Below are 27230 nucleotides of genomic sequence, written 5' to 3'. Positions count from 1 at the left end.
AGAGAAGAGGAAGAGAGAGAGAGGGGAAGAGAGAGAGAGAAAGTTTTCCTTCAACAGGAACACTCCCTTTGCCCTCAGACAAGGCAAAGGGGGAAAGAAAGGGAATAGAAACAGGTTGAGACATAAAGAGAGGGAGAAGCAGGAAAGAGGGAGAGGGGGAGAGAGAGACAGAAGAGGGGAAAGGGGAAGAAGGTGCCGCATCTTCTCCCAAGTCTCCTATCAGGGCCTGCCTAAAGAGGCAGGCGGCTCTCGCTGCACATCCAGACACATTTTGGTGCTGGCGAGCCCCCGGCACCGGAGGTGGCGCTGTCCCTGGTGCTGAAGCAGGGCTGTGTCCCTGGTTTAGGAATGACTGGGCTGTGCAGAGGAGTCTGACTAAATAGGATCCCGATCTGGGATCTCTACTAAAAATACAGAAATTATCCAGGTGTAGTCACGGGTGCCTGTAATTCCAGCTGCTCGGGAGGCTGAGGCAGGAGAATCACTTGAACCTGGGAGGCGGAGGTTGCAGTGAGCCGAGATAGTGCCATTGCACTCCAGCCTGGGTGTCACAGTGAGACTCCAGCTCAAAAAAAAAAAAAAAAAAAGGGGTGCAGAACAGTGTATCAAGGATGTTTTGTGTGTAAAAAAGCATGCTCACATGAAATTTTTATATTTACTTCTAGATGAAGATACACATGCATAAGACGTCTCTGGATGAATGTATCCAAAACAGTTTACAATGGAGGCCTCAGAGGAAGCAAACTAGGAATCTGAAGGGCAGAGGTGAGACAGGTGCATTCTGTACACGCCCACTTATGTCTTTTCTTTATGAGATCATGTGAATATATTGCCTGGGAAAAATTCTTAAATTAAAATTGTTGAAAAGTAGAGAGGAGAGGCTGAATGAAGAGGCAGGAAGGCAACATCTGATTCTCAGATTTGGTTCTGTTAGTGTTGGTGAAAGAACTGAGAAGTTCCAGAAAGCTGCCAGGCTGGACACAGTGGCTCATGCTTGTAATACCATCACTTTGGGAGGCTGAGGCCAGCAGATCTCTTTGAGCTCAGGAGTTTGAGACCAATCTGGGCAACATGGTGATTCCTCGTCTCTACAGAAAAATCCAAAAATTAGCCAAGTGTTGGTGGCTTGCACCAGTAGTCCCAGCTACTTGGGAGGCTTAGGCAGGAGAATTGCTTGAACCCAGGAGGCGAAGGTTGCAGCGAGCCAAGTTCGTACCACTGCACTCCAGCCTGGTGACGGAGCACGACTCCATCTCAAAAAAAAAGATTTGACAATAAGAAAGTCTTTGTCATCATGGTGAGATTAGGGAGTGTTCCCTGGGGCTGAAACAGGGGACAGAGGATTTAGATTTAGGAAGTCTTCTGGCACCTGTGCTGGAATTCCTGATCTCAGCCCTCCTGTCGTGCAAGCTCTGAGACTTAGACTCTATTCTGAGGTGTTGGAGGTGCCCTCCCACCCTAATCACAGTCTTGGAAAGGAGAGTTTGTCTCCTACCTGTGTTGTTTCCATGGAAGACACGTGGTCAGGTTCTGTGGAGCATCTGAATTCAAAAGATGACACATCCCTCTTCAGTTTTGAGGGTTAGGGGAGCATCCTTTTGGTCCCTTCCCCTGCCCAGAATCCAGGACCCCACTCCAAGTATCCCATGCCCTGACTCTCTTCCCACGGCCACTGCCCAAAATAACTCAGACTCACAGGAGACTTTGAGTTGGATGGTCATCTCTGCAGTCACATTAAACCTTGGGAGAGTCACTTGGCAGGTGATATTGGAGCCGTGGCTCCAGGGATGTGGGGTGATGGTGATCTCTGAGAATTGAGGTGTCCCAGGGCCCAAGGAAATGACAGTTCCCCATATCCAGGAAAAGGTGAGAGGCTTCCTGCTTTTACAGGCTGCTGACATGTAGCAGGTCAGGTTCACAGGATGGCCAGATTCCAGAGTTGCTGGGACTTGGATGTCAGGTGTCTGGGTGAGGGCTGGGAGGGAGAGAGGCAGAGACCTGGACACAGAGAAGGGACTTTCAGGGTGTAACCTCAGAAGCAGCCTCTGTCCTGGCCCCAGGGATGGCTCCCCCATCTGAGCCCTAGGCTCCTAGACACAGGCACCCCTATCTGTCACATTCAAAGACAGTGTCTTTTGCTTGAAGCTGAAATTCATGACAGGACCCCTCTTCAACCAAAAGAAATACACTCTACCATCTTTCCTCCTGGTGTCTCCGATGCTCAGGGAACAGTTGTTGGTCTGAGGGTCCCCGAGGAAATGGAAATGGTCCTGGCTTCTCTGTTGCAGCTTCTGGCCGGGTTTGCTTGTGGCCACGGGAGGATCCCAGTGTTCATTGTCCCCTTTCTGGAACCAGAAGACATAGAGTGGGTCTAGGTGACTCCATCCATCACTGGGGTAGGAGAAGGAGCAGGGCACCAGGACACACAGGCCCTCCTGCACTGTCACCAGCTCTGGAATCTGCAGCTCATACCCCATGTGGTCCTCTAGGGACCCTGTGGAGAGCCCAGCATTTAGGCTTGTAACGTTGAGCTCCAGCCAACCCTCCCGACTCTGCCCAGCCCCCTCACCTCCCCACCCCAGCAGTGACAGCAGGGATGACATCTCTGAGACTGGAGGGGCTGTTTAGAGCCCCCTTCAGACCACCTGAGGAGCCCTTCACAGCAGACACCTGGTATCTATTTTGAGTTTTTGCCTCAAACCCTTCCCTCTAACAGAAACACCCAAACCACTTTTGGAGAAGTGAAGGCTGAGGCCTATTCACCGCAGGGCCAAGCACACCCTAGCAGGGAACTTTCTTCCTTTTGCTTCCCCACTCAGACCTCAGATTATGTCCCCTGAAGCCAATTTTTCACCTTCCCTCAGGAGAGCTGTGGATTTGGGGACATTCTCCCACCGTGCAGGGAAGGAGATGCTGGAAGCTGAGTCCCACCTGGGACTGATTCCTCCTATTCCATGCTCATCCTCAGATCTGGGCATGCTGGGAGCCCTGGGAAGCTCTGGCTGAGCTCTCGAAGTTCTCTGAGCAGGAAAACCCGTGGTGCTAGGGTTGAAGCTTGGGGGCCATGAATGGAGTCCCTGACTTAGGTGGGATATTTGCTGCTTTCTGATGCTTGTTTGGATTCAGGAGGAGCCTGGGCTTGCCTCACAGACCTTTCTTGGGTTTCCATGTGAGCTCTGCCTTTGCTGTGGGGCTTTTTTTCTTCCAGAAAGAACCCAGGAAGCATTGCCATTTACTGCTCTCACTGCCCTGAACCCCTGCTCTCCTATCCCTTGGATTTCTTCTTTCTCTTTGCAGGCTGTTGCAGCAGCTACTGACACCCCTCCTCCGTGCTTTACCCAGTCCCCACTCCACTAAGACCACAACATCTCCCTTCCTCATCCTGCCTCCTCCCAGTAGACATCTGGCCTGTGGGCTGCCTTTCAGAAAACTATCTGGCTTGTGGTTACATGAAGCCAGAGTCCACTTCTGGTTATGAGCACATGATCTTCCTGGGCCAGATAATGCGTGTTTAGCTTGATCCTAAATGAGTTTCAACCTAACACCCTCATCTGCCCTCTCCCACCTAAGTCTGGATGTCAGCTACCCATCCATTTGACACGTATTGAGCACCTTTGACCTGTCCCAGAAATGGCATCACATTGACCTGTTTCAGAAATGGCATCAAGGGTAAAGAAAAATGACCACATCAAGACCCCTCCTACCCAAGAAGACATGGGATGACAGAGAACCAATCCTGCTGGTGACAGTGGGGCTATGCTTTCTAGGACGAGAGTAGATGAAGAGGTTTGCTGGCTGCTATAACAGGATCCAGTAAAGGGGCTGGCCCTAACGGGTGAATGTACAAATTCCTCCCTCAACCCCTGAGGAGTCTGACTGGCACTTCTGATATTTGGGGCTCAGGATGTTAAAAGCTATAGAAAATATTAATTCCCCACTCATAACGTAATTCGCATGTACTATTCCCATATGTGCAAATTAACTCTTCACTGTGAACATAGGCAACTTGGCATTCCACACTCAACCGGCTTAAGGGCAGACGAGCAGTCCCACGGAGATGATGTTCCCAAGAGCACCCCCCAGCCTATGCTGGTGGATAATGCCTGGTGTCGGGGTGAGTGAGAAAGATCCCAGTAGAATAGCCTTTCTCCTCCCCACTCCTTCTTCCTCCACCCATGAAGGCTATTCTTTATTCAAGAGAGACATGAAATTGGGGCAGAAGTGTGCTAAGAAATATTGAACAACTGGATGTCCAAAAAATACCTATTCATGATAAATTTTACTGATATAAAGCATGTGTAGCACACTGTTGAGCACCCAATCCTGTCGCTATTCGGGGTGCCACTACGTAACCTTCAGGGACCTAGGGGGACTGAACAAAGTGGGGCCAACGTGGGAATAAAAGACAAGAGACAAAAGAGTATATTTGGAAGAAGGGGTCAGGGGGCACCTTGCCTCTAGTGGACAAGGGCCCTGAGCTTTACACAGCCCTCTGTATTTATTAGGCAAAAGAGATAGTGAGAAGTGGGATGGAAGAAGAGGTCAGCTGCTTGGTCCAGAGTAGGCTTGCAAGACTGCATTCTCTAGATGTCCCAGTAGATAACTTCAAGGAGCTCGGCGCCAGGAAGCGATTGCCCTCAGCAAACCTTCTAGCAGCGGGAGTAGTCGTGAGTTTGCCCACATCCTGCATTCATGATAAACAGTTTGCTGTTTGATCATATAGCCTCCAGTGGAATGCTGAGTTGGTCACATCCCACGGGGCTTCATCTCCCTGCAGCACATAACTTTTAAAGAATAATAAAATGTACTATACTTTTTATTGTAAATTCCACATAGTCAACTGATTCTTACAGAATGCTTTCAGTGATTTTTCTGAACTTTTGTAACTTTAGCTAACTTATAATGGCAATTGATGAACAGTACACTGTGTAGTTATGAATGTTGGTTGATATTTTCATTTACTTTAAGGAGTAAGATGAAATAGAAATAGTGAGATGTACGGTGGGATTTTATTCTTCTGTCAATGACAGGAGTAAACTCTTTGCTGAATCAGATAAGAGGTTTGGAATATCTACATTAGAAGAATATTTCCTGAACTTTTGTGCTATTTACAATGTAATGACTGTAGATATTAGCATTCTCTAAGTTGCATTATTAACATTTTATCCATCACTATATCAAGTGTAGACAATCAATAAAATGATAAATGAAGACTTGATGGATGGTATTTGCCAATTTCTGCAGTGTAAACACTTCCATCATGACCGACTTCAAGCTACAAATGTGAGTTGTGTAAAAATATAATTTCTGATTATTTCCTTATAAGATATTTTTAGCAGAAACTGGATCACCTTTTCAACGGAAAGTAATATGTTTGCAAGACAATGATGGGTATTTACAAATTGCTTTCAAAAATGGCTGTAACAGGCCATGCACAGTGGCTCACACCTGTAATCCTAGCACTTTGGGAGGCCGAGATGGAAGGATTGCTTGAGGCCAGGAGTTTGAGAAAATGGCTGAAACAGTGACCATTTCCCCAGTCTCGAATGAGAGTAACCATTGCCTCTCTAGCTTCAGGAATTATTAATTTTTCCAGTTTTGTTAATTGGCAGTTTGGATAGTCATTCCAGACACCAAAATAAAGAAGATCACATCCCTGATTAAAACCTGTCAGCGACCTTCATTCCTCCAGGCAAAGCCCTCAACCATTTTCCAACATAAACCCTAAGCAGACTAAGAATCTCACTTTCATAGACTTGCCCAAAGTTTGTCTTCAGACCACATGCAATTTCCAAGGGCTCCTCTTCCTCTGCTTCTGAGGAAGATGCAATATCAAAATATGAATGAATGAGAATGATATTCTTAGAATCTTAATATTGGATCCATTTGAACAGATCAATAATTGAACTTTGGGAAAACTTCAGCACATTTCCTTAGCATCCAATTTCTTGTGATGCAAATCACAACTGTTAATTTGCATTTTGTTTTCTAATCCTATATCTCAGAATGATGAAGCCTCTTTTTACCAGACATCTTAGAATAGGTTTGCTTAAAATGAGATATATGAAAGAAAAGGGTCATTTTAGTCAGTGGGTGAGCATTTATCCTTAGCTATAAATGAAGGTGATAAACAGTTTCATTTCTGTATGTAGAATGTTCTGTTCAATACTGTATTTTTGGGGTGAAGTCTCTTTTAATGTTCTTGGTTGTTTACTTTCTTTGATTTCCAGGAAAAAAAAAAAAACAGGCACAATTGATATCAGAGATTTTGAGTGCAGGCATCTTGTTGAGATCATTATTTAACAAGGCGTTGAGTCATGCAGGCAGTAGATTGGTTTGAAGTTGGTCAGGATGAGAGTTCTTGGCATAGTTTAAAGCGAAGCATTTGAGATTCTGAAGTCCTCATAAGTTGCAATCAGTTGTCTTTATTTTTTGAAGCACTTTAATTTTGAAGCACTTTAAGTTTCAAGAACCAGAATTGTTTTTCTTTTTCTTTTTTGACTTTCATCTACACAAGATATTTTGTCTTTATTTTTTGAAGCATTTTAATTTTGAAGCACTTTATTTAAGTTTCAAGAGACAGAGTTCTCTTTCTTTTTCTTTTTCTTTTTTGCCTTTTATCTACACAAGATATATGAAGATTCATAGTCAGAAAGTTTTGTCTGTCTTCTTGAGGAATAGCCAACTCCAATCTTAAAAAACTCTTCTAGGATGTCCTAATCAAATTTTTTAACTTCTAAAGATTAGATGAAATAAAAAAAGCAACCACAGACTGGAAGAAAAATGTTTGTGATATGTATATCTCTCAAAGACTTATTTTTAGAATATATAAAAAATTCTCACAAACACAATAATTTTAAAACACAATGAAAAATGGGTGGAAGATTTGAGGAGGTGCTTCAGCAAAGAGGACAAATGAGTGGACATTCAGCACTTGAAAAAATGCTTGATCTGGGGAATGCAAATTAAAATTACTAAAAGATACCACTATGAGATACTCACTAAAACATATGAAATTGAAAAGACTAATAATACTAAGTATTGATAAGGCAGTGGAGCAACTAGAATTATCATGCATATGATAAAAGATATCTATTAAAACCTATACCAACTCACACTATAAATAAGGAAAATTGAGGAGCATTCTCATTTGAATCAGCAACAAGGCAAGGATGCCCACTGTCACCATTATTACTTGACATTATTAAAGAGGTTATAGCCAACAAGGTAAAACCAGAAAAACAAGCAAGAAATGTAAAAATTAGAAACTGAGAAATATTTCCGGTATTTGTAGATGACGTTCAAGTTCCCATAGATTTCAACATCATAATCTAATAATAGAGATAGGACCCATAACTTTTGCCATATTCTGTTGGTAAGAAGCAAATCTTAGGTTCTGTTTGCACTCAAAGGGATGGATTTATACAAGGTGTGACTCAGTAGGGGTCACCTTAGGGTATGCCTGCCCCACTAAGAGTATTAGGAGCAGTTACCCTTCTTCCTGCAGACATACAGATGTCCCAGTAGAGGGACTCCTTCACTTACCCTGAATATACACATGCTGGGCTATTGTATTTAAAGTTTCCTACTTCTATCTCAATTTTCACTCTCTGCATTTTCCCTTTTTAAAAATAAAATGTACCAAAGCTGTAGGGTAAAACCTATGACACGGTAAAGAATAGTCTCAGATTTATAAGTGGAGAAAATTCAAAAGTTCTAAATCCGGGGAATTTTTTAGTAACTCAAGTATAATGTCACATTTTCTCACACGGTAAAGAGAAGGGTTTTTATTGCTTTTACAGTATTTGTTTACAGTAAATATATAATTGATTTTTAAAAATAAAAGCAGGTTTCATGCTGCATGTAACAAAGTCAGGTTCAGATACTAGTTGTGAAGACTGAACTATTCCTGGGGAACCATGTTCAAAAACATGCTTCATTGGCTAAACAGTTTTATTTTATGATTTCAATGGACTAAAAATGAGGTATAAAGTAATTAAAAGTATGGTGGCTTTGAGTGTAGAGAAGGGGTGGCAGAAGCTGTGAACACAGAATGTAAAATCGGTAACTACAAAATGGCAGAAACAGCTAAAGCAATATATTTAAATTATCTTTTTAAAAAGAAGGATCATTTCAGATCTTCACCTTCAGATCCTCACTCAGCCCTGCCTCCTATTTCCCACTAATCAGTCATTTTTTTAAATTTTACGATTGCTATCTCCCACCTTCTAGAATATATTTTTGTTTATTTGATTGAACAGCCTCTTCCTGAAAATTCTGCGCAGTTGGACTGGCTGACATTGTTCTCAGTAATTGTGTTTTTTTCCTTTAACTTGATTGTATTTTTTTCATTCTCCTCTCTTTAAATGAAGTGGTGTCCCAAGAGCCCTAAATTCTCTCTTCAGGTGGTCTCTTGGTAGGTAACTTCATCAATAGGTTCATCCAGGTATAGAGAGCAGTGGTGTAAGGATAACAAAGATACAATTTCTCAGAAAGATAACATTTTCAAAAGTGCTATTAAAGACAGTTTTCAAAAGTGTTATTAAAGATAGTGAGTTGTTTAGCAATTCAGGAAAAAAAAATCAGAGGCGAAAATATAGAGAAAAAGTATTTTTCAGAATACAGAATGTCAGTTTCTTCTAGAAGTATATATACACAGTATTGAATAGGTCCCCTGCCAATGTGGGACCCAAGACTTTTACTCTGTGACATTCCATTTGCCCTTCTTGGCTGTACGGAATAAAAGCCCTTTGACGATGGCGGCCTCCAATATCATAATCCGTATGGGTGCGGCCATGCCGTCCTCCCGACGAAGTTTCTGAAGTTGAATGAACCGCAGAATAAACGTAGGCCATTTTACGCCATGATGACTGTTGGCGGAGCGCAGCTTCAAAAGTGTTAGTGGGCATGCGCGCGGTTCAGTAGCGCCCGCAGAAATCCTAACGGGAACGTAACCCAAACCGGAAGTGGCCTAGAGCGGCCATTTCGCTTCTGTTGTTAAGTGGATCTAAGCCTGTGCGGCTTACGGGATGCTGAAGTGATTGGGAATATTAGTAGTGGGGGTTCTGTAAGGTCAAGGAGGGGAAGCCGGCTTTGGGTGAGTGATGAGGGGCTTGTTGCAGGGGGGGCGGTGCGTGATAAAGGGATTTCTCGGCTGAAGACGGGGCTGTGAGGTAAGTGACAGGCCTGTTTTGGCTGAGCGATGGGGGGTTTCTGGGGTGGGTGAGGGGTGCTGTGGGGAGTGGCTTTTGCTAATTTTAGTTGGATAATTAGCTGGTTAATTTTCCCTTTTTTCTTGCTTATTTTCTGCTTGTAATAAGTATTTTTGTGACTTAAATTCCAAGTGTACTTTAATACCGGATTTTATATTGGTCCACGAAACTTGCTAACTTGAGGACAGCGAACGCGCGTCTTAAGAGCGCCTTTGCAGATGGTGCTGGAGGACGTTCAGGGAAGGGATTCACTCTCCTTGGGACTCGAGAAGTCAGTGATTGATTGGCAGCCAAGAGCTTCAGAGGCTGGAGGCCTTTGAGGATCACATTGTAACACTCTCAGGGGACCAGTGATGGGCGACCTATAGTAATCAGTAGAGTGGGGTTCCCAGGAGTAGCCTATGGCAGCCAGTTGACTGGAGGCATAGGGGGTTAATGATCGGGATTTGTGAGGGTGACTGCATTGCTTTCTAGGCAGTGAGTGTTGGGGTCCTTCAGGGATTGGTGGGTGGGGCAGTGTTGGCCTCTTCTTGGGTCCCTTGGACATGGTAAGGATTGGTAATTGACAGTTGAGCAGATCGATGATGGTCTCCTATTGGAGCATTTCATTTGGACCCCTATGTTGGAGATTATTTGTCGTTTTATGGAAACTAGAAAATTGTACTCGCTGGGAAACATTTCTTGGCTATCAGGGCAGTAATGATGTCAGAAGCCTGGGCCATGTCAGTGACTGGGAGACATTATGGAACTTTCTGGCAGCCCTGTAGGCCACTCATTGGGGATTTCTAAAAGTCAGTGCTGTCAGTGATTGCATTCAGGTGCGGTGGGGGCAACTTATTGTGGACAGGCAAGAAATGGTAACTGGAGGCCCTGATGCGTGTCTGCAAATGTTCTGCCTCAAGGTGGGGATTGGGACAGTGATTTTAAGTTTTAGCTCTAGTCAGAAGAGGCTGGTCTGTGTGGTGTGTTATGGATGGGGACTGAAAAATCCAGAAGCTCAGAATAGTTACACCAGACAGAGCCACCTCCCAGCCTGAGCTCTGTGAAGGCAACAGGAAGAGGAAATGGTGTTTCCAGAAGCTGGCCATGTATGGGTGCATGAGATAGTGGGGACAGTGTACAGTTTAGAACAAGGCAGATGTGGGCTGATTCCCTGTTTTTCCATTTACAGACTAGGAACCTTCAGGCAAATTATGTAACAGCCTCATTATCTTCATCCCCAAAATGAGTGTAATAATGCCCATGATAGTTAGCTGACAATTAAATTGACAAATATCTCTTTTTTATTCATATTTACCACTTGCCAAGCAGGCACTGAGGACTTGACAAGCTTTATCTTGCTTGAGTTTCCCAACACTTGTGATAAATACCTGCATTTTCATTTTGGAAACTATAACTAAAGTAATATTTTCACATTCTCTCAGTGACGAGTTGGCAAAGCTGCAATGAATTCATCATTTAGTCCAGACTCAGTCTTTATTTTTAACCCTGACTAATAACTAGAATTGGGCTTTCTGAACTTTGCCTACTCCAGGGTCTGACAAAGTGACTTCCCCTCAGTGCCCTCGGGAAATATTTGTGGAGTGAATGTTGAATGAGTGACCATGTACTCATTGCTTTTCCGAGGCTTGTGCAGAATCCCCGGGTCAGGCCACCTCATTGAGGCTGCAGGATCTCTCTTCATAGCCCAGCACGCCTCTCCGCAGCGTCCCTGGTTGGAGAATCCAAACACCTATCCAGCTTCTGGCTCCTGGGAAAAGTGAAGTTGTCAGCAAGAGAGACCCAGAGTAGAAGTCCAGAGCGGAGATGCCTGCTGAGGTGAATTTATCCCAGAAGCCTCAGGTCCTGGGTCCAGAGGAGCAGGATGGTTCTTTCGAGGTAAGCAGGGGCAGCCCCGGGGACAGTTCTCCAGAATGTGAGGGCAGACACAGGATGCAGCAGGCTCTGGGCTCCCGGCTCCTGAGTCAGTCTTGAGCCTCCTGTCAAGCGAGGACCACAAAGGCTGATGTTACCACATTCATAGGCTGTCAGTGTTCTAGAGGAAACCATGAATTGGCTAATAAAAGAGAATAGTAGAGGGTTGGCCTTGGGTCAAGAAAGAAGAAACTGTAGTCCCTGGTCTGACCAGAAGCCCCAGTCACAGGACGGAAAAGCTGACGCTTTCCCTCTAAGCACTTGTTCCGCTCCTTCATCCACCGCTGGGTCTTTAAAGAATTCTAAGTGGTCCCCACCCAAATTCTTTGCTTGGTCCATGGGGACTGGCCCGTTTTTCCTCTGTTCTCATAAGGTGCGGAAAAATCTTCCTTTGTAGTTTAAATAGTCACAGGGAGGTAGAGCGAGGACAGGCTTTTAAGGACCATGTTGTTTTTCCTGTTTAAAAAGGTGAATACAAAATGCTGGAAAATAGTGTCTCGAGATTGCCCACAGATAGAAATAGTCAGGATTTAGTAACAAGAAATCAGAATTCTTGGTATAGTCAAGATTTCCTGAAATCCTAAATTATTCTGTGTATCTCTTGATGCTTTATTTACAAGTCTTTAAATAGCATATGACTATAGTAGTAAACAGTGCACCATTGTTCTGTGATAGGTTTATACCCAAATTTATAGAGATGTTGTTTTTTAAAAAAGTATAATAAATATGTGTGTTATTCTCCTGAACACACATGATATATGTGAGAAGATTATATATTTCAGTAACCTGTTAAAATCATCTCAACCTGCTAGAAACATTTGATAATAGAAAGTATTAAAAGAAGGGAACATTAACACAAAATAAATTGCACATATAAATCATTTTCAAAATTGTAAATACCCCAAATATTTAGAAGTCATTCTTCAAAGAAAAATTGAAACATGCAAGTTTAGGTGGGGTACGGTGACTCATGCCTGTAATCCCAGCACTTGGGGAGGCCAAGGCGGGCAGATCACTTGAGCCCAGGAGTTGGAGACCAGCCTGAGCAACACGTGAGACTCTACAAAAATACAAAAATTAGCCAGGTGTGGTGGCATGCACCTGTAGTCCCAGCTACTCTGAAGGCTGATGTGGGAGGATCACCTGAGCTTGGGGAGGTCGAGGTTGCAGTGAGCTGCAATCGTGACACTACACTCCAGCCCGGGCAGCAGAGTGAGACCTGGTCTCAAAACCAAACAAAACAAAACACATTTAAAACATGAAATTGTCTAAGTCTTTGTGACAGCAGTGCAAATGCACAAACGTCTCTCATTTGCATTGATGTTGGTCAATTTGTATGTTCAGAAACTCTTCAAGTTTAGTGTTTTAGGACACATGTTCAATATAAGCTTTTTTCCTTTTTTAACAGTGAACTTTTTTTTCCTGCTTGACCTGATTTCCAGTTTGTCATTTAAATCAATACTGCTGTCGCTAATTCAGATTTTCCATCAGTGTCTGAATTCATGTCAGAATATATCCCAGTACCATTCATGTTGTCTTCTCTTTGTGGTGCGTATTTCCCTCTGCTGTGGACAGTACTATTTTTATGTTGTTGTTTTTAATCTTTTCTAATTTGATGGAAATAAAGTTTTTAATTTGCATTACTTTGTTTACAAACAGCATTTTTTTCATAATTTTATTGGTCAGTTGTCTTTAGTGAGTTACTTTTTCTCACCTTTTGATTTATATTTTGGTTTGGATTTTTAGAGAGTTCTCTTTTTTTTTTTTTTTTTGAGACAGAATCTTGCTCTGAAGCCCACAATAGAGTACAGTGGCGCAATCTCTGCTCACTGCAGGCTCCACCTTCCGGGTTCACGCCATTCTCTTGCCTCAGCCTCCCGAGTAGCTGGGACTACAGGCGCCCACCACCACCCCCGGCTAATTTTTTGTACTTTTAATAGAGACGAGGTTTCCTCGTGTTAGCCAAGATGGTCTTGATCTCCTGACCTTGTGATCTGCCCATCTCAGCATCCCAAGAGAGTTCTTACATAGTAATAACCTAGGGTCCTTTTTGCGTATGTTTGTAAATACTTTTTGTTACTTTTTCCTTTGAAAGTAGGTTTTAGTTTTATTTGAACATAGAAAAGAGGATCAGATGGTTTTGTGAAGCCGGTAATATTTTAAAAGAGCTGTCACTTGCTGTATTTTTACCCAAGTTCCAGCTCCTCCCAGGCAATCACATTTTACATTTTTAGCTAATTATTTCGGCATTTACCTCCTAATCTTTTAGTGACATGCCTATATTGCTGCCTCTTGGATTGTTAATCAACATGTTAATTAATTAAGAAACATGTCATTAAAAGGTTTGCTTTTACCCATTCCTCATACTTTCACCCCCAACACCTGCTTTCCTTGCCCATCCTCCTCTAAGAACTGGTTCAGATTCTGATCAGGTCAATATTCCTTGTTTATTATTATAACTGTGTCAATCTATATTCAGAGCTGCCTGTATAGACTGTGATAACTCGTTGCCTGCATAACTTAAGGTTTTTCCCTGGAGCACACAATTTTATGGATTATTGCCTATACACATGTTAATGTATTACACAATTTTCTCCAAGTGTGTACACACTTCATAAATTGAATTTGTTACTAGGTAATGGCAGCAGACACTCGCTATTTCAGGGACAGTTTTTTTTGTGTGTGTGTGTGTTTTTTTTTTTTTGAGACAGAGTTTTGCTCTTGTCTCCCAAGCTGGAGTGCAATGGCGTGATCTCAGCTCACTGCAACCTCCACCTCCCAGGTTCAAGCAATTCTCCTGCCTCACTCTCCCGAGTAGCTGTTACATCATATTAGGTGCACTTTAGTATCTGGTTATCTCTCTCCTTGTGATAAAATTGACGATTGGGTTCAGATATTGTCAGCCCACTCCTCTATTATAAAGACCCCATCAGTCTTTCATGTGGTTTTTGCAGTCATTGGTGATCAGTAAAAGTGATTGTGTTTTGTCCTTCAGCCTGCATTTATCATCTGTGGTACTTCTGTAATGAAGATCTTTCCATCATCAGTCCTTTCATGAACCTAATATTGGTTCTTATAGGAAAGATCATCTTGTTGAAATATTATATGATAATATCTCTTCCCTGCACTTAAAATCCTGAAATGGCAATCCATTCATTAAAATAAATAATCCGTACCCATTATATATTCAGACACCAGCCCACTTCCTTGGAGCTTGGATGGTAACCACTTTCCAAACATGACATAGTCGCCTCTTATCTTACACAGAGGTGTCTGCTTCTCCCTGAATTCACAGTATTTTCCTACCTCTCTACTTTTATTCATGCTCTTTTCTGGAAAATGATTTCCTTCGCACATCCCGCATCAAAGTTCTTACTTCCAGTGTAAGCTTTGCCAACTCTAAGTAGCATTACCTTCTACTGCTAGGTAGAATTTGCCTTTCCCTAATTTGCCCCTCCCCAACGGTGTCCTCTGCATATATTTCTACCATGTTCCCTTTTGAACCCCATAGCTGAGCTTTTGTATTTACATGTCTTCCAAGTCTCTGAGTTGCTGCAAGAGTAGAAGCTTATGTAATTCTGTGTTGAGCACCAGGACCCAGCTTAAGTACAGCCTCACATGTAGTTGCTTCATCAACATCATGCTGGTTATTCCTAAATTAGCTAGAGGGAACCCATTTCTGGCCTCATTTTTAAAAAAAAAAAAATGAATAAATCAATGTAGGTGTACAGTGAATGGAGGATATTTCTCTAATTTTTTTAAATCCCTAAAAATGTGAAATAGGTGTTGGGTGGGAAGCCTCTGTGATGGATCATGGTGAAAATCATTAAAAGCATGTTCCTCCTGTATGTGCCATCCCCACTCACCAATGATGACCTAATTCACAGTGAGCCGGGGTACACTGTTACAGGCATCACTGTCGTTTGAGGATGTGACCGTGGACTTCAGCAGGGAGGAGTGGCAGCAACTGGACCCTGCCCAGAGACGCCTGTATCAGGACGTGACATTGGAGCTCTATAGCCACCTCTTCTCAGTGGGTGAGCACAACTGACCTGGGAATCTTGGCTGGATCCTGTTGAGGAGATTTCCTTCTTCCTCATTGCAGGACGCAGTGGGATATCAAAGTATGTCATGACTCTTTCCTTGGTTTGTCCTGGATTGTTTGTTTCTTTTGGGCATATTTTAGTATTACTTTGTGTCCATGTTGACTTTTCTAATGAGCCAGTGTAAAGCTTCACTGAATGGCCTCTAAAACTGAAGAAGCTACACCCAAATCCAGTATCCTTTCTAATTAACAGGGTATCACATTCCCAACCCAGACGTCATCTTCAGAATGCTAAAAGAAAAGGAGCCATGTGTGGAGGAGGCTGAACTCTCACATCAGAGGTGTCAAGGTGAGGAAGTTGTACCCAGGCAAATGTAGATATCTTTGCAGGGAACCACTACCAGTCTACCATACTACTCCATTCCCTCCATTCCCCCAGTGATGGCCCGTAGGTTGCCTCCTACTCCCAGTTTCTACATCAAACACTGTAAATATTTCTATAAATTCTGAATGTTCTATAGGGGCTGCCTTAAGAATTTCCCAGTGGTGAATACTCAGGAATGGGATTGCCTGGTCCTGGAGATAAGTATACTTGACTAAGTCAACCATATTGCTCTTCTGATGGGCTGATGGGCTGCACCAGTTCACACTCCCATGTGCAGTGCACAAGGATTTGCATTTGCACATCTTGCTTGCTAACACTTGGCATTAACAAAATTGGTGAATTTATAGCCCTACTGATGGGTGAAAGAGCTGTTTTATTGGTTTTTGTTTTTGGTTTTGGTTTTTTTGAGACAGAGTCTCGCTCTGTCACCTAGGCTGGAGTGCAGTGGCATGATCTTGGCTCACTGCAACCTCTGCCTCCTGGGTTCAAGCGGTTCTCCTGCCTCAGCCTCCTGAGTAGCTGGGACTACAGGCATCTGCCACCATACTCAGCTAATTTTTTGTATTTTTAGTAGAGACAGGGTTTCACCGTGTTAGCCAGGATGGTCTCGATCTCCTGACCTCATGATCCGCCTCCCAAAGTGCTAGAATTATAGGTGTGAGCCACCATGCCCAGCCTGTTTCATTGTTGAAGTGTTGTTTTTCTAATAACTGAATGAGAGCCTCTCATCTGTTATCTGATTGGCTTTTTCATTTGTTCGTTGCATTTTCTTATCATTTATCTGTTTGTGTCCATGGAGTTTTCTGCCTTTTTTTTTTTTTCTATTTTTTTGCCCCTAATTTTATTGATTTTCCATCAGAAAATCAATATTGGTCTTCTTTTCCTCCCAATTGTGACACCTCTAGCTTGGGGCCCTGTTCTTCCATATGGGCCTCTTTCTCCCCTCCCCTCCCCTCTTCTCTTCTCGACAGAGTTTCACTCTTGTTGCCCAGGCTGGAGTGCAATGGCACAATCTTGGCTCACCGCAACCTCCGCCTCCCGAGTTTGAGTGATTCTCCTGCCTCAGCCTGCTGAGTAGCTGGGATTACAGGCATGCACCACCATGCCCATCTAATTTTGTATTTCTAGTAGAGACAAAGTTTCTCCTTATTGGTCAGGCTGGTCTGGAATTCCCGACCTCAGGTGTTCACCTGCCTCGGCCTCCCAAAGTGCTGGGATTCCAGGCATGAGCCACCGTGCCTGGCTACGGGCATCTTTTCATACAGGAATTGACTTAAAGGACCTATCCATTCTGAACTCTCAGTCCTCATATTTTTATTCTAATGATTTCTATGTCAGTATCTCTAGTCTCTGTGCTTAAACTGTGTTCTGCTACTTATTTAGCTCCATGGAGGACAGTTCCCATGAGATGACTCACTTTCTTAATTTTGGGAGATCAGAAATTGGAATCATCATCATCCAAGTAAGAAATTCTTACCTGACAAATTTTGTCAGATTTTTCTATGTTTCTGGACTCAGAAACACAGTCCTCTAATTTATTATTTTGGAATTCTTACCAGTTTTTTTTTTTTTTTTTTTTAAATTAAGAAGAAGGTGACCCTTTTTCTTAAGCCCAGTGGTATTACAACAAACTAGATCCCCATTTTCTCATATTTAGACAATGTTGTTCCTAATGAGGTATGTTGATTTCAGTTTTTTTAGTTCAGTCAAGATACTGACAGATTTTATTACCCCAAACATGGCTATTTTCTTTTTTCCTCAGTAGATATGATAAAAACATGCAGTTATTTCCTACTCTGTAGGATGAACAAACTCTTTTCAGTGCCATTGTCCTCATGGCCACATATTTCCAATGTAAAAATATACCTGAATAGTTTTCATCACTCATGCTCTGCTCCACTGTTTTTGTATGTTGTTGAATGTTTTCTCCATAGACTGTATCACTTTGCATACAGTCTGGTGATTACTTTGTACTTTCTTTACTTAATCTTCATTATGTCAATGTTCAGCATGAGGAAACCATTGTATTTAAGATACAGGATTAGGATTTTTGTATTTAGGATACAGAAATTATTGATTTTCTGAAAATGGTCAGGAAAGAAGATTTCACACTATTTTAAAAGGATGCTTTAAATATTTGCTGAGATAAATTCAAAAGAACAGATTGTGTTTGGATGGAGAAGACAATGGCGTTAAATGTTAAAAGCATTAGCCTTTGTGCATCAATCATGTCTATTTCATGAAAAGTTACTCAAAAAGTAAGTATATCAACATGGGAAGCATGGATAGTAAATGCTTGTGAAGTTCAGAAAAAGTGTTGTCAGCCTAGAGGTGGAGTGACATTGGGAATTAATTTTAAGGACACAGTACCTGTAACTGGTCCACAAAGCTATTTTGCATTGAAACAAAGAAGCAGATGAAGCAAGCTTAATGGGAATAGAGGACATGAGAGTGTGCTTGGATTTGAGAATAAATTGGACTTCTTTTTTGCAATCAGCATTGTTAGGCTGCATTGGAGAGTTGTGGAAGAGCTTTTCAGTACAGTTCTGATAGTTTACATTGAACATTTTGGGCAGTAATTTAAGTGTTACCAGGTTCAGCAAGATTTTTATGACCTGAATAAAGTGAGAAGTTAAAAATGTTTCAAATCTCTGCCTGGGGACACAGAGGAAGATTGCCAGAATAAATGACCACCCGTATATGGGTAAAATTGCTATTTAAGAGTGAAAAATGAAATAGAAAACAAATAACCTGTTTTAATAAGTGGGAAAAGGATGTGAATAGACATTTCTTCAAAGATGATATACAGGTGGCCAATAACAGGAAAAAATGCTCAACCTCACTAATTATGTGGGAAATGCAAATCAAAAACACTGTGTGATATCCCTTTACATCCATTAGAATGGCTACTAGTTAAAAAACAGAATAACAAGTGTTGGCAAGGATATAGAGAAACTGGAATCTTGTGTATTGCTAGTGGGAACGTAACCCGGTGTAGTCCTATGGAAAACAGGATGGTGATTTCTCAAAAATTAAACATAAAATTACTATATGATCCAGCAACTCCACTTCTGGGTAGATACCCAAAAGAATTGAAAGCAAGAACCCAAACAGCTGTTTGTACACTCTTGTTCGTCGCAGCACTATTCACAATATCCAAAAAGTGGAATTGTCCATTGGCCAATGAATTGGTAAACAAAATGTGGTCTATACATACGATGAAATATTATTCAACCTTAAAAAGGAAGAGGAATTATGAAACATGTTGCAGTGTGGATGAATCTTACCATGATGCTAAGTGAAATAAGCCAGACACAAAAAATCCAAATGTATCATTCTACCTATATGAGGTACCTTGAGTACTCAATTCATAGAGACAGAATAAGATTGTGGCTGCCAGAGCATGAGGGACAGGGGGAAAAGGGAAATTGTTTAACGGGTACAACATTTCAGTTTTGCAAGATGTAAAAGTTTTGGAGATCCATTGCACAACAGGGTGAATACAGATAGCACTACTGAACTGTACAAAATGGGTAAATGGTAAATTTAATATTATGCACTTCTGCTACAATAAGAAAAAGTTAACAATAAAGATTAAGTGTCCCTTTTTTAAAAAAAAAGAATGAAAGATGATTGAGTTTTTTTGATAGGACAAGAGTCTGGGATACAGTTTAAGTGACTGAAAGCGAAAAGAAACTACATGTGATGGTCATACTCAGTATTACAATCTGGTAGAAAAAGTGATAGTAAAATTTAGTAACTATTATTTTTATTGAGAACCTGCTGTGTTTTGTGCACTATACTAGTAAAGTGCACAAGATGATCAGGGACTCTTATTCTTGGCAAAAAACAAAACAAAACAAAAAACTAAACTAAAAAAAGGCATATTTGATAGCATAAAGCCAAAAGTTCTAACAGAAGAATTAATTTCAATGGAACAAGGGTGAAACAAATTCTGGAGTACAGCTTGCTCACCCAGTCTTTTAGAATATCTTTCTGGGGACATGGGTATATTCCTAAGTTCAAGAAGAAAAAAAATTGTAGCTTCATGGAGAGTTGGGGCATAGTCATTTTTTCACTGGTTGGCCATGTCAAGATAGGTGAAGCTTTAATAGTTTTCAGAAGGATGTACAGGGCCGATGTACTTGGCATTGTTTCTAACAAGTAAGATAAAGCAGGCAGATTGGTGAGGATTCATCTCTGAAAGTTAATGAAGACCTACACACTGAGCCCCCTCCTTCAAGCCTTGGCTATCCACAGATGTTGCCCTGCAACGCTCTTGTCTGTTTTATCCCCTGCTCATCCTACTAGATCTGGGTGTCTAGACCACTTGCATAAGTGGCCTCAGGTTGTTGAAATCTAATCCCCACAGATTAGCAAAATGATCTTGGCCAATTACATAACCATTATGTGCTTCCTTTTCTTTGTAAAACAGGAACTCGCATCATGGCTCCCTCCCGAGGTTATTATGCAGATTAAATGAGTATGTAGGCCATTGCCTGACACATGCTAAGTGCTCTGTAGATAAGTGCTCATCATATAATAAGGGCTCTGTGTTTCTGCTCATTGTCAGCGTCATTAGCATCATTATTACATGACTCAGCAATTTCCTTGTGTTCATTGTCAAGCAGCTTCATACAGTTTCTCCTCTTTCCTGTTCATTGTGTCTATTTCATCTTCTCTTTCTCCTTTTAGAAGGGGAGTTTGGGCTTGAAATCCCACAAAAGGAGATTTCTAAGAAAGCTTCATTTCAAAAGGATATGGTAGGTGAGTTCACAAGAGATGGTTCATGGTGTTCCATTCTGGAAGAACTGAGGCTGGATACAGACCGTACAAAGAAAGATAAGCAAAATCAAATTCAGCCCATGAGTCACAGTGCTTTCTTCAACAAGAAAACATTGAACACAGAAAGCAATTGTGAATATAAGGGCCCTGGGAAAATGATTCACACGAGGCCCCACCTTGCTTCTTCACAGGAACAACCTCAGAAATGTTGCTTATTTACAAAAAGTTTGAAGCGGAACCTAGAAGTGAGTGGTCAGAATGAAAACAATGACACAAAACAGCTTGATGACGTTGTTGGGTCTGGTCAGCTATTCAGCCATAGCTCTTCCCACGCTTGCAGCAAGAATATCCATACAGGAGAGACATTCTGCAAAGGTAATCAGTGTAGAAAAGTCTGTGGCCATAAACAGTCACTCATGCAACATCAAATTCATAGTCAGAAGAAACCAGATGGATGTTCTGAATGTGGGAGGGTCTTCACCCCAAAATCACACCTCTTTGCCCAACAGAGAATTCCTAGTGTAGGAAACCTCCATGAATGTGGCAGATGTGGAAAAGCCTTCACGCCACAACTAAAACTCAGTGTATATCTGACAGATCATACAGGTGATATACCCTATATATGCAAGGAATGTGGGAAGGTCTTTATTCAGAGATCAGAATTGGTTACGCACCAGAAAACACACACTAGAAAGAAGCCCTATGAATGCCATGACTGTGGAAAAGCCTTTTTCCAGATGTTATCTCTCTTCAGACATCAGAGAACTCACAGTAGAGAAAAACTCTATGAATGCAGTGAATGTGGCAAAGGCTTCTCCCAAAACTCAACCCTCATTATACATCAGAAAATTCATACTGGTGAGAGACAGTATGCATGCAGCGAATGTGGGAAAGCCTTTACCCAGAAGTCAACACTCAGCTTGCACCAGAGAATCCACTCAGGGCAGAAGTCCTATGTGTGTATCGAATGTGGGCAGGCCTTCATCCAGAAGGCACACCTGATTGTCCATCAAAGAAGCCACACGGGAGAAAAACCTTATCAGTGCCACAACTGTGGGAAATCCTTCATTTCCAAGTCACAGCTTGATATACATCATCGAATTCATACAGGGGAGAAACCTTATGAATGCAGTGACTGTGGAAAAACCTTCACCCAAAAGTCACACCTGAATATACACCAGAAAATTCATACTGGAGAAAGACACCATGTATGCGGTGAATGTGGGAAAGCCTTCAACCAGAAATCAATACTCAGCATGCATCAGAGAATCCACACTGGAGAGAAGCCTTACAAATGCAGTGAATGTGGGAAAGCCTTCACTTCGAAGTCTCAATTCAAAGAGCATCAGCGAATTCACACGGGTGAGAAACCCTATGTGTGCACTGAATGTGGGAAGGCCTTCAACGGCAGGTCGAATTTCCATAAACATCAGGTAACACACACTAGAGAGAGGCCTTTTGTCTGTTCCAAATGTGGGAAGGCTTTTGTCCAGAAATCAGAGTTGATGACCCATCAAAGAACTCACATGGGAGAGAAACCTTACGAATGCCTCGACTGTGGGAAATCGTTCAGTAAGAAACCACAACTCAAGGTGCATCAGCGAATTCACACAGGAGAAAGACCTTATGTGTGTTCTGAATGTGGAAAGGCCTTCAACAACAGGTCAAACTTCAATAAACACCAAACAACTCATACCAGAGACAAATCTTACAAATGCAGTTATTTTGTGAAAGGCTTTACCAAGCAATGAAATCCTAGTGCATCAGCATATTCATAAATGAAATATACTCCCTGAGTTTCTTGAAGAAGAGAAAATCTCAGAATCAGGTCTAATTGTATGTTATTGAATTCATGCTTCCATAAACTCTAGGGATGCACTGCATGAAGGGGGCCAGCCCCTCAGCACCTGTGGGTATTTCTCATCAGATGGCACGAGAGACTGAGAAAAGAAATAAGACACAGAGACAAAGTATAGAGAAAGAAAAATGAGCCCAGGGGACCGGCGCTCAGCATACGGAGGACCCGCGCCGGCACTCGTCTCTGAGTTCCCTCACTGTTTATTGATCACTATCTCTACTATCTCAGAGATGGGGATGTGGCAGAACTATAGGGTAATGGTGGGGAGAGGGTCAGCAGGGAAACATGTGAGCAAAGATCTCTGTGTCATAAATAAATTTAAGGAAAGGTGCTGTGCCTTGATGTGCACGTAGGCCAGATTTATGTTTGACTTGACACAAACATCTCAGTGCATTGAAGAGCAGTATTGCCGCCAGCATGTCTCACTCCAGCCATAAGGCAGTTTTCTCCTATCTCAGTAAATAGAATGTATGATCGGGTTTTGCACCGAGACATTCCCTTCCCAGGGACGAGCAGGAGACAGATGCCTTCCTCTTTCACTAATTCTCCTCAGCACAGACGGGTGTCGTGCTGGGGGACAGGCAGGTCTTTCCCTTCCCACGAGGCCATATCTCAGGCTATCACATGGGGAGAAACCTTGGACAATACCTGACTTTCTTGGGCAGAGGTCCCTGCCGCCTTCCACAGTGCATTGTGTCCCTGGGTACTCAAGGTTAGAGAATGGCGATGACTTTTACCAAGCATACTGCCTTCAAACACATTTTTAACAAAGCACATCCTGCACAGCCCTAAATCCATTAAACCTTAAGTCAACACAGCACATGTCTCTGCAAGCACAGGGTTGGGGCTAGGATTACAGATTAACAGCATCTCAAGGCAGAATTATTTCTCTTAGTACAGAACAAAATGGAGTTTCTTATGTCTACTTCTTTCTACATAAGACACAGTAACAGTCTGATCGCTCTTTCTTTTCCCCACACTGCATGTGTGAACACATGACAAAGTCATGCTTTACTTTATGTGAGGGCAACTACCGAGAAAAGAGTAAGCAGAAATGTCCTTGTCTTAGTACTGGCCTCATTAAGGATCATAAATTTTCACCCTGGGAAGAAACTCTGACTAATGCATTGAGAAAAGCCTTTCTGTAAAGAATGGTACACGACAGGTTGTTACCTGATTATTTATAGTAAAGTTTGTGGGAAATTATATCAATGATAACCCTGTTTTGGGATATCAATATGTCTAAAGTGCCAACACAGTAATCATAGGACAATATTATGTGTGTGTGTGTGTGCCTTATGTATATAAGCATATATATTATATGCAGGTTTAATATCCCTTCCCCAAAGTGCCTGGGATCAGAAGCATTTTGGATTTCAGATGCTTAACAGATTTTGGAATATTTGCATTATATTTATTGGTTGAGCATCCCTAATCTGAAAATCCAAGATGAAATGCTCCAATTAGCATTTCCTTTGAGCGTCATGTTAGAGTTCAGAAAGTTTCAGATTTGGGGTTTTCAGACTAGGGATACCCAACCTGTATGTACATATATTTAGGTATCTATGTATGTATATATATGCATATGCAGACATATGTATATGGTCTGGTCAGCATATGTGTATGTATGCATATGTAGGTATGTATGCCCTCAGTGCAGTGGGTTTGCAGCAGAATTCACTGCACAGCAGGTGTAGGTAGATTACAATTATTTTTTAAGAGACTAATTTGTTTTTATAAAAATTATTCCCTGTTGAATATGTCATGAGGTTGTATCAACAATGATTAACTCCTTTATTATACATACACATGAATGTACATTTTTAGTAAATGCATAAATGAGATTCTATAATGTTTACTGATCTTTATATTATAGCTTTTCTCTTCTTTTAGGATTAGCTCAGCTTGCCCCTCCCTTTCCATCTCCACCATCTATAGTGAGCCTCTCCATAATCAGTGCCAACCATTAGTCTGGTTCAAGTCTCTGCATAGATAATCAGTGCCAACCATTAGTCTCGTTCATATTTTTACACAGGCCCCTAAACATACATACCAGGAGTCAACAAACTGTGGCCATTGGCCAAATATGGCCTCCCAGCTGTTTTTTTAAATAAAGTTTTATTGGAACACAGCCATGTTCATTTGGACATGTATTGTCTGGGCTTCTTTCATGCTCCACTGGCAGAGTTGAGTAGTTTTGGCGGAGATCACATGGCCCCCAAGCTGGAAACTGAAAATATTTACTCTCTGGCTCTTTACAGAAAATGTTTGCCAACACATGACACACACACAAACACACACACATTACTATGCTCATAATCATATACCTGCATAAGGACCCTTTCCTTGATTTATAAAACTCAGATCTCCTACATGTGTGGATGGCATTTTTTTCATTCTACAATCCACGATGGGTTGCACACACATGTATTCTATGAGGTTGACCTGTCATAATTTATTGAGCCATTCCCAGTTTTGATTGCTTATTTCCCCCCCACACACGTTTTTTGCTAAAAAAAAAAAAAAAAAAAAGGGAGAGGGGACTGTTATAAATACTTCTGAGACACAGACCAGCATAATCTTTTAAGTGCACAGGTCCAGGAGCCAGGTTCCTGCATTTGATCCTGGCTCCACTCTTCACCCTCTGCATCTGCTGAGCAAGTTAGTTGGTGTCATCTATTCTCATTTTCTCATCTACAAAAGGGAGATTATGATAGTACCCTACCCCCATGCATTTGGTGTGAGAAGTGGGTGTGTGTTAAACCCTTGGAACTGCATGGACAGACCAAGTATCCCTGAGCCTGCCTGGCTCCCTTGTGCTAGGTGTGGGACTGTGGTGGGAGATTTCAGGCAGCTGGAAGTCTTTTCCAGAAGGTGTTAGAGACGGGCACCCATGGCTTTAGTCTCCATACTCCTTCAAGGTTGACAGGGGCCCACACAGCTGGTCAGGAACCGGCACAGTCCTGAGGCTGTGTCTAGAACAAGGTGATTTCACATGCAGGAGCCTGTGCTGGGCCCTGGAGAGCAAATCTGTTCTGTGTCTCACTGGCCTCTCCCCGTCCAGAGGCGTACTATCAGTGACCACGTCCCACCTCCTGAGAAAGGTGGAAGAGTCTCACCTGGGGAGTCCAGGCACGAGGGCCGGCCAGCCGTAGATATGGCTGGTGTGGGGTGGAAAGGCCTCAGAGGGCTCTCCATGGTGGTGAGGGGGGATATAGTGTACACCTGGGTCCTGGGAGTGGCACCCTATTCAGTTTCAGGGAGGAAGGTGGCAGGGCCCTAGGACAGGTGTGCTAAAAACTTGAGCCCACAGTGTAGATACACTGGTTCCAAAGACCCCTCAGGATGTGCCTCCCTTCTCAGATCTGAGCTTTCCCTGTTCTAAGCATCACCTGGGGAGACCACTCTGGGAGCCTAATCTCCAGGTACATACTCACTCCTCACATGGCCCTCCCTGTCCCTCTCAGGGCAAGCCGTTCCTCCCCACTTCCCGAAGGCTGTTCCTTTCCTGGCCATCCTGCACCTCTGACCTCGTGCCTCTTCCAGGGCCCACTGTCTTTAACACCTTTGTTTCCTCCCTATCCCCAACCCCCTCTGTCTAGAGTGCTCACCTCCCTCCCAGCCTCTGTCTCATATTATTTTTCCTTTCCTCTCAGTACCAAGCGCTGGGACAAGCCAGTCAGTCAGTACTCAATGCCTGCTGGATAACAGACGGAGGAATCTGGAGTTTGGTTGGGTGATCAGCTTTGAAACTGATGGGTCCCAGGGAGCCGTCTAAAGTTTTCAGTCACATGAGGGCATGCTCACAGATCTGTGAAAAGATCTCCTGGCTCAGAGAACTAAGAGATGAATGTTAGTCCAACGGCCTCATCGTGAGATGAGGGGTCGAGAGTTTTGAGTTTCCAGAGGGAGAAGCTACTATTCTAGGCAGCTTATATGAACTCGTTTTTCTTCACAGCCATTGTAGGATATAATCTACCCTCATAAGCCCCATTTTTGAGACGAGGAAACTGAGGCTTAGAGAATCTGATGTAAACTCAAGACCGAAAATCTAGTAATGAGAAAAGCCTGGATTTGAACCAAGCTATCTGATACCGGCATCTTAACTCTTAACCATTGTACTTCCTTACCTCCCCATGACCTTTTTTTTTTTTTTTTTTTTCTGAGACGGAGTCTGGTTCTGTCACCCAGGCTGCAGTGGCGCGATCTCGGCTCACAGCAAGCTCTGCCTCCCGGGTTCACGCCATTCTCCCGCCTCAGCCTCCTGAGTAGCTGGGAATACAGGCGCCCGCCACCACGTCCGGCTAATTTTTTGTATTTTTAGTAGAGACGGGATTTCACTGTGTTAGCCAGGATGGTCTCCATCTCCTGACCTCGTGATCCACCCACTTCCGCCTCCCAAAGTGCTGGGATTACAGGCGTGAGCCACCGCGCCCGGCCCCAGTTGGTCTTTTCTGTGTAGCTCCCTTCCCTTGAATAGAGCATGGCCCCCCTCTGTCCTTAAGAGTCTCTGACCCCTCCCCTCACAACCTCTCTGAATAGTCAATAATATTTACCTTCTGATCAGGGCTGTAACATGGGTGGCCTCCCTGGAAGTTGTTACAACTGGTCCTTAATAGACACCCTCACCCCTTTGGATAGCACACAATCTAATTCTGGGTATAACCTGTTTGCTACTCCCTCTCTTCCCCCTGAAATGAGCTTAAGTTCCTATTCTTCTTGGTGCATAATGGGTGCAGTCCAGGAAGACTTCCTGGAGGCAGTGGCCTTCTTACGCCAGAACCCGTTTATAACCCATGTATATAGGAGCAGCCTGCGCACAGCTGCCCCTGGTCTATTCAGGCAGGAGTGCTATCTAGGGAACTCCTCAAAGGCAATGACACACGTGTAACCCACCTCCTCTCCCGGTCCCGGAGAAGCTGACCCTTCCTGCAATGCCCGCCCCATCATGTGCCTCCTGCCACGCGGCACGCGCAGCCCTCCTCGGGACCAGCGCTGTGCGGTGCCTCCTTCTGCGCCGCCTTTGAGGCC

General features: G+C 42.9%; 1 protein-coding gene across 1 annotated transcript; it reads left to right on the top strand.

Moving 5' to 3' along the window:
• Nucleotides 1-8933: 8933 nt before the first annotated feature.
• On the top strand, nucleotides 8934-22194 carry ZNF175 (zinc finger protein 175). The gene is made up of 5 exons (XM_011946233.1): nucleotides 8934-9173; nucleotides 10839-11090; nucleotides 15037-15163; nucleotides 15425-15520; nucleotides 20252-22194. Exons 2-5 carry the CDS (start codon nucleotides 11019-11021, stop codon nucleotides 22090-22092), a joined length of 2136 nt encoding a protein of 711 aa, XP_011801623.1. The 5' UTR covers nucleotides 8934-9173; nucleotides 10839-11018; the 3' UTR covers nucleotides 22093-22194.
• The last annotated feature ends 5036 nt before the right edge of the window (nucleotides 22195-27230 follow it).

This window comes from Colobus angolensis, unplaced genomic scaffold, assembly GCF_000951035.1.
Source record: "Colobus angolensis palliatus isolate OR3802 unplaced genomic scaffold, Cang.pa_1.0 Scaffold25, whole genome shotgun sequence".
Taxonomy (NCBI): domain Eukaryota; kingdom Metazoa; phylum Chordata; class Mammalia; order Primates; family Cercopithecidae; genus Colobus; species Colobus angolensis.
Note: the sequence above shows the minus strand (reverse complement) of the source record. Positions and strands in the feature narration are given on the sequence as shown.

What these genes read in the sequence shown, in the direction of transcription:
- ZNF175 (XM_011946233.1), top strand. Translation starts at nt 11,019, where the DNA reads ATGCCTGCTGAGGTGAATTTATCCCAGAAGCCTCAGGTCCTGGGTCCA. An exon ending in AGCAGGATGGTTCTTTCGAG is followed by an intron (nt 11,091 to 15,036) that starts GTAAGCAGGGGC and finishes ACACTGTTACAG; the next exon opens with GCATCACTGTCGTTTGAGGA. An exon ending in TAGCCACCTCTTCTCAGTGG is followed by an intron (nt 15,164 to 15,424) that starts GTGAGCACAACT and finishes TCTAATTAACAG; the next exon opens with GGTATCACATTCCCAACCCA.